The sequence below is a fragment of the Nicotiana attenuata genome, unplaced genomic scaffold, assembly GCF_001879085.1.
Source record: "Nicotiana attenuata strain UT unplaced genomic scaffold, NIATTr2, whole genome shotgun sequence".
Taxonomy (NCBI): domain Eukaryota; kingdom Viridiplantae; phylum Streptophyta; class Magnoliopsida; order Solanales; family Solanaceae; genus Nicotiana; species Nicotiana attenuata.
In genome coordinates, this window is record NW_017677287.1 from 11,267 (window position 1) to 19,459 (window position 8,193).

An 8,193-nucleotide genomic window follows, 5' to 3' on the forward strand; every position below is an offset into this window, starting at 1 on the left:
CCCCATAGTTCTTCTTACAGGTGGTAATACCAGCAAGAAATAATGCCATCGGAACTATCTATTGAATGTCAACGCCAATGATTTTAAGGGAATTCCACATAATGGAGATGCCTCAATAAAAGGAATAGAGAAATAAAGTCAGATATGTCAGAATATGGATTATAAAAGCTGAAAGTCCACAGCACTTCTATGTCTATCACTGTCCATACAATGCATAGTATCTTTGTATGTATATCTGATGCATATTGTAAATGCATAAGAAGAGAGGGGTATCAAAGAATGAAAGGAATATCTTTGACCCTGCTCTTGTTCCCTGTAGGTTTATAGCATGCTAGGCTAGCTACAAAAGGTACTCTATCTTTCTCCTTTTGTTGTTCAGCTCGATAGAGTTGTTTAGAATCCTCACATGCATACACAAGTAACAGCTTTTGAGGTGAACCATCACCGCTTTATCTCAAGAATATCCCACAAATAGGTGCTAAAAAAGCATATAACTAACAACTTTTGAGGTGAAGCATCAGCCTTTCACCCCAAGAATTTCCTGAAAATAGGTGGGAAAAGATATAGAAAAAAGGCATGTTTTTTCGAAGCAGTAAAAAAGTAAATCGCTTGAGAATATGGAAGCATTTCCATGGTGCATAATTGCTCTATACATAACATAAATATGTTCTGCATGTGTGTGAAATTTTTTACTAATCGTATCAATAGAAAAACAACAATCACAGACAAGAAAAGGTAATCCAAGGAATTTTCCCCTATAGATCTCAAACAGACAATTTTCTCACGATGTGTTAAACAATATGTAAAGTGCAAATATTAACACTGTAAACATCTTGATTGCAAAAGGCAAGAACCTCACCTGCCCTTGGAACCTTCACAAAATATAAAGAAGGAACCATCCTTGCTAAGTGAAAGACCATTTGGAAATTGAAGGTTGTGGATAAGAACAGTGGTTTCTTTTGTCCTAGGATTGTATTTGAGAACCCTCCCACTATCTTCTGCTGAAAAAACCAGCTGCATAAAGTTCCTGGAAAAGAAAAGGTGGGAGTTGTAAAATTTTAACCAAATGAAGCACAAATTCTGCATTTAACCAAGATCAAAATATAATCATGGTATATGGGTGAAACAGACATGCTTTGGAGCCAGGGAAAGAGCAGGAGGATTGTCAGTGATGTGGAATAGCTGGGATCTACCTTTTCTGGTGGATATGCTGCTATGCGCTAACACAATCAGTGTCATGAAGATCATAGTGGTCTAATATTTTGAGTCGACATTTTCTAGAAAACTTTTAAGACTCAATTCATTCATGTAGACATGTAGAGAGGAGAGAAAAAAGTGGCTGGGACCACGGGTAATTGTCGGAAGTTTTAATTTGATTTGATTTATCTCGGCGTAAGACTGACAATGTAAAAAGTTAGTCAATTCTAGGAAGTATTTCACATATATTTTGTGTCCTTATCATGTTACAAGATCACCACTTTGAATGCTACGGCCTCAAAATTCAGTTTATAAAAGCACATCAGGATCGAAACGCATTCTAGTTAAGAAATCTTTAGCACTAAAAGAAAGGGCACATTCATAATATACCTTCGTTGGTACTTCGTGCTGCTATCTGTAAAATAAACATTCCCTTCATCATCAACATCCAAGTCATTTGTGAATCCTAGAGGCACTCCTTCAGCCTCAGTTGTCAAAGATTCTGCTAATCCACCTTCAGGGCCTACCTTCATTAACCCAAAATATGCATCTGCGATATATAAGTCACCTGTTCTTTTGTCAAACCGTAACCCCAAAGGCCTACCACAGATGTGCTCGTTCTTCAAATAGCTCATAGGAGATGGTTTTGGGTCACATAAGCCTGACCTGAAAATTCAGAAAACAGAATATGGACTTAAATCTACACTTAGGGGAAAAGCAGTCCAAAAAACACGTAAACTTGCTTATACATCGCAAATTCGCAATTATTAAAAATTCTAACAGTATGCAAGACAAGTTGAACTTCTAATTTATTTGGTATGATGATGACATGAGTTGAGCTTAAATGGAGAAGTGAAAGGTGTGTAATTGGAACTTCAGTCATAGGTTAGGTGGGTACTTATGCCTTTTTCCTATTCAAATAAAAAAATGAAACAATAGCTAATGCACAAGTAAACTAATTAAAAACCATTATGGCCTGGGTTATGTCTAAACACTAAATACCTGCCGCAAGCAGGAAGTTATCATCTTTAATCTTTTGCTCTTCCTTATTTGAAAAAAAAAAATCATCTGTAACTTTCCTAAAGGACTTAAAAATAAAGGAAAAATTATGTGACTTGTAGCTTTTCTTCCTAAATTTTTGAACATTGTATTTTACCAGAATCCGAAGACAATTCTTGAAATGTGCTTTAATCTTGTGCCATAGAGAACCCGGGGTTCAATAATCCTAACATAACCACTGACATCCTAGTCCACATTGAATGGTTTAAGACTATTAATTAGGTAGGAAATAGGTATGAACGTTAATCAGATAGTGCAATTTTCCAAGGTGATGCTGGAGTTCCCCGCTGGTCGGCAGATTTCAGTAATAGAGCCACATGTTTAGAGCTAACATAGTATTGTGGCCAAGGTTAGCATGTGAGTTCAATTGTTCTAGTAGCCAATATAATTCCGCTACCGCTTAGTTGACAAGACTTCTATTTCTTTTCTGTCATATCTTGTGATTTGTTCTATGCTAGAAATCAACCGAAAGAAGACAGTTTGCATGGTTATATCCAGATGGCTCAAAAGCACTGTTGAATCCAATTGAAAGTTTGCAATAACCATCAACAGGAAACGCTCTAGATTAATACAACTGATTCAAAACTTTTTCCTGTTGCTCTTTTTTTTTTCTAGACTATAGTTTGTCCTCCACTCCTCCCACCAAATGGCCTATCATTTTGAAGATATCAGATTCCTGAAACGTGGTTAAATCTCCCTCTGTCGCTCCAAGGACAAAGAAAGAAGGTTTCAACTTCATGTACTTCTATGAGAAACCATTTGGTTATTCCTAGTCAGTTATAGCTTGGTACTGAATGTTATCAATAAAAGTCCTTTTACCTATCCGAGAGAAAAGAAGGAGAAGAGAAACCATTATTGATGACTATATATTTCAACATCACCTCTCTCCAACCTTACGATTTCCCTCTGATACCATGCCAAATGCTTAACGAGATCTATTGACACTTAGATTTCCTTTACAGACACTAATATTTGAGATTCTTCCTTCGAAACCCACTGGGTGCAAACAATTTCTGAGGGCCATCGGATTGGGTAAAACCTGAATTAACCGTGGGGCACTTGCGGGAAACTCCTTGCCGAGGGCCTGTGCACCCCCGGGATTAGTCGGGGCTCTTAGAGACTCGGACACCCGGTGCAAATCAATAAAAAAAAAAAAAAAAAAAAAAAAAAAGGAACTAGGTCGTTCAGGAACTAGCAATCTAAGTCATCTTAGTTTACTAGTTTGGAAAAGGGTCAACCTCTTTGAGGTGAAAGAGTTGACTTTTTGATTGATTTCCTCTAACCCTCCGCAACGACGTTCAAGTTGTACAGATGAACTAACGCTGTGATAACCACCAACAATGTTTTCAAAATATTGGAACTATGGCAATGGGAATTTGGTGCAACTTTGGTCAGTCATTTATTAGAGAAGACAAGAATGGTTATAGGCTATCTTTAATTACATGAGATAGTGTGCATCGACAGAGAAGGAAAGTACACATTCTTTTATTTATTTGCTTCAGCTTTGGTAACCTTTAACAAGCAGTTGCATGATCAAGCTGTCCCCAGTAAAAGAACAAAACTAGCAGACTACATATATTACGTTTACCTCGTAAATGAATTTTCACACAACTGATCCCAAAAACAAGAAAAGTTGCAAATTAACAGATCATATTCTTTATCTTTCGTAGTTCTCTTTAATTTCTCATATCTCAAGGTCACCTCGGAGGTTGAAATTCTAAACAGAAAGCTACATGGCATGATAAAAACATAACTTCGAATTGGAAAGAACAAAACTGTAAACACACAACCAGAAGTTCTATGGTCACGCTGAAAATGTTTCTCTACAGTCTACAGACTGTGTAACTCAGCCTCTCAGCGACACACAAACATAATGAAACTCAATTCCATTTCCATCATCTCTCCTCTCGAACAAGAACTACGTAACTGCTGAAGTTAAGTGGATATGCACCTATAACTTTTCCCCTTGTATCAATTGCACAATCACAAGTTTTTCTTGGAAGGAATATGCAAATCAACCAACAGCTAATAATTATTTCGCTCTTAGCACAATCTTCAAAGCCAAACTACTGGACCAAACCAACAGAATTTAAGGTTTTGCGTCATAAAATTTGACTCGATGCAGCATATGACATTTGATAAAGAAATAGCAACTAGTATAATATTTGTATCAACTAGTCTACTGTCTGCTACTCACATATTCCACTTTTACATGGAACAATCAGTTTTGCCCCTTTTTGGCATCACTAAAGTTATCTTTTGAGATCATGATAAAAAGATTCTGTTTCCGCCACTTATCGTAATAATGAGAAGGCAACAGAGCCAAATACAAAAAAATAGGCATAATCACAAGAAACAAGAAATATAAGCCAAGATTCATACCATAATCCAAAAAAAAAAAAAACTCACCTATTAGCTGATGTATAAGCAAAATCATTCCATTTCTCACCATCCCAAAACACAACTCTCCCATCAGCTATCCCTGTATAAGGTCCTCTACCCTGAGGGTCAAAGGCAATACTTTCTGGCCCCTGAATTTGGTTCAAGAACTTGATTTCAGATTTCTGAAGCAAATTATGTGAGTCTTTTTCAACTGGGAATTGAGACCAAGCTGGCATCTCAACCTTAAAAGACTCAAAATCCGGAAACTCAGAAATTGCACTGTGCTTAAAAGGGTCTAATCCACAATACACTGCTAATGCAAGGAACACTCCACCAAATACTGCAGCTGGTCTCATTGCATACAAAAATGAACTTTCTTGATTATGGGTTTTGGGAAAAGGGAAAATCTTGAAATGGGGTTGAAAAATTGAAGCTTTAAAGTGTATCTATCTATATGAGGGTTGTTAAAGAACGTTTGCTATCTAACAATCTTACTATAAGGAAATTTAATTTTGTTTGGTTTGGGTTTTTAGTTGTGAGTAAGATGGTACTATTAGCTGAGCTAACTACCCACTCCTCAGCTGCCACTCGCCTAGAATTGAAAACGGAGGTACTTAAAAAAGACACATCTCCCAAACTTTGCATAATATAGATGGGGTGGGGGTGGGGTGGGGGTGGGGTGAGGGTGGGGTTGAGTGTTTTGAGCTAGTGGGGACCCTTCAACCCGTGACTGGGAATTTTGATGACACTTCCAAGATTTGCATGTCCAATAATTCTTTTTTTGTTTCTCACCCGTACTTGTGGTAAACAATAAATTGCGTCGAGAAAATAAAAACAAAACCGAAAAATATCGCAACAATCGTAGTATTTTATTTCGAATATTTTGAGTGTTACAATCTCTGTGAATACTCTGATTCTTCTTTTCAGTAGTAAATAAATTCAAGGGCCTTTGAGCTTGATCTTGAATCTAAATTTGTTTCCACGAACGATGATCTTGTTCTTGAGCTTGAGCTTGACTGCTTGAACTTGACCTTGATTCGTTCTTCGTTCTTGAGCTTGAACTTGATTTGTTCTTCGTTCTTGAGCTTGAACTTGATTGTTTGAAGCTTGAACCTTGAAACTTGTGGAGGAATTTGTAGTGTGATCCACGAGCTCTCCCTTGCTTTTCATTATAACTTCTGCTCCCTTTTTTGGGTTATGAAGACCCGTGGATGGGAAGAGTTATGATAAGAACAAACTCTTTCCGACCAATCAGATTGAAGAGTGACACGGCCGCATTTGATTGGCCAGCTGAACATGTCACTTGCACATGTGGCGCGGTTTCACTGGCCTTTTAGTGTGACTTGACATGCCTTGTCATTTTGACGCGTGGCATGATCCTATTGGCTTTTCCGTTTGACTTGTCGTGCCACGTCATTTGACATGTGGCACCAAAGCGGGCCTCTAGGAAGATGATATCTTGGGCCTAATGAAGTGGGCTCATCACTTGCAGTCCAATTCAATGAGCTAGCCCAATGCATTTGGGCCTATTTATTAAATCCATTCTTATTGGATTTGAATATAATCAATCATATTGGCCCATAATATTTATTTGGACCAAAATATATCTAATCGAGACTAAATCCAAATTTCTTATAGATTTAAGTTCAATAAAATTTAATTGCCTACAAATGCCCCCTACTTAAAGACTTGTCGAATATAGACTTGTTAAAGCTTAGAGACGAGGCTTGAAGTACTTGTGGGTCGGCAATCTTTACGTGAAGTGATCAGCTTGTTTGATTCTATTTCTTGCAAGAAATTACAAGTTCCATGCTATATGGTAATGTGCAACTCATCTATTTAGCCAAATGAGAACTTAATTAAAATTTACAGTCCCCTGACTGATTAAGTGATGCACCTGAACCAAAATAATTCCATGTATATATGCAACAATTCTTCATGAACATCTAAGCATATATCCATTTCGATAAAGTTCCAAGTGCCACCTAGCTAGGAATCTTCGTAGAGACCATTGTTTACTGCTTTTGGACTTTAATTTGGAGAGTTTGGCTTTCACTTGACTTCATATGCAATTATACTGTCTTATCTTTGGCGCATTACCAATCGCAACAGTAGCAGCAAACTACTACGCGGATATAAGTCCATTCCCCTTTTTTTTTGCTGCCACACTTTGCAAACAAATTGAATTCCAACAATTTAAAAATCAATTCCGTGAAACATAGCAATTCCACTTTGATTAGGCCGGTGCCAGAATCAATGTAGAACCCTGTTGGATGAGAGTATAACTCAATATAGGACTTCTAGCTTCACTTACGCCTATAAAAGGAGCTTGTGTGATTTATTTTGTATCAACCACAATTTGAGGTATACATGATGGTGGCAATCACTGTTCTGCACACTTTGCAACTATTACCGCAAATACAGACTAACAAGGATCCTTGTTTTCTTTCTCTTTGAGCACTTGATAAACACGTGATTTTTTTGTTTTTCAGAATCATTGAAGGATGCACCAGCACAGGAAGTCTCAAATCTGCAAACCTTGAGACTCAGAGATTGAGTTCGTGAATAAACTTGGCCACAAGTTGAAGTTTCGTGCATTAGCACCGATCATTATTTTGCATGTCGAACCAGAATAGTTAAGCTGCCTGCCCGATGCTCATGTATGCTGCATTGAGAAGCCATGCCATTGGATCAATACTGTTGATTTGAAGCTTTGTGTTGTTAGCACCAGTCCATGTAGAATCAAAAATCATCCTGGGCTCCATCATCTCCATTGTTTATTTGTAGGTTTTCGAGAGAGTGCAACTGGTCTTGATATCAGAAGCAAGTGATATCCGCATGAATGGCAAGGAACCAGTCGGCACGTCCTATTTGCACGATTTGAAGACTTTTGTTGTGTCAAGGGCTAGTTGGTATGTCCAGCTCCCTTGAAGAAGTACCTGAGGCATCTCCTCCTTGTAGCTTGACAAAGAAATACATGACGTGTCTCTTCCTTACCTCTTGGCGAGAAAGAGGGCTTGGGGCAACGTCCATTCTTATTTCCAACTCTGCGCACCTTTGCAAAAATATTTATTTTGCAATGTAGGGAAGATGGAATTGTCAGCCACATGATTATTGCAGAAACTAGACTTCGGCGACAGTTAACATATCCAAGTTTCAGCTTCAAATTCCTTCCGCATTGGTAAGGAGCAACTTAAGTTGCTATCTAAGCATGGCCTGTTTGTTTGCAGCTTCGTGCACTCTCGCCGAATAAGCCATAACTTGAGGTTGGAGCCTCTAAATCACAAATGGTTTGTGTTTCTGAAACTTAGACATCCAGAACTTCAACGTATTTAAATTTCGGGTCATAACTCCATGTCGATAGACCGGTACAATTTTTTTTTCAAAGTTGATCGAGACGTCTGACCAGGTAGCATTCCAATTTTGCATACTTTCACCGCAATCTTCATAACTTGAGCTAGGAGTTTCTAAATTTCGAGATTCTCAATTGTACAGAACCACAACTCAAAGATATTCAACATAATCAAAACTCAGAGCCAAATTCCTTCTGGTTTG

At 37.9% G+C, this 8,193-nt stretch overlaps 1 protein-coding gene across 1 annotated transcript in view; it reads right to left on the reverse strand.

Annotated features, from left to right (window-relative positions):
* The window catches only part of LOC109221361 (protein STRICTOSIDINE SYNTHASE-LIKE 3-like), a 5,958-nt gene extending 710 nt beyond the window's left edge, over positions 1–5,248 (reverse strand). The window contains exons 1-3 of the mRNA XM_019385839.1: positions 4,666–5,248; positions 1,588–1,863; positions 860–1,027 (exon numbers count right to left, since the gene is read on the reverse strand). Coding sequence (XP_019241384.1) covers positions 860–1,027; positions 1,588–1,863; positions 4,666–4,994 — 773 coding nt within the window. The 5' untranslated portion in view covers positions 4,995–5,248. The remainder of the gene's footprint in view (positions 1–859; positions 1,028–1,587; positions 1,864–4,665) is intronic.
* Between the last annotated feature and the right edge of the window lie 2,945 nt (positions 5,249–8,193).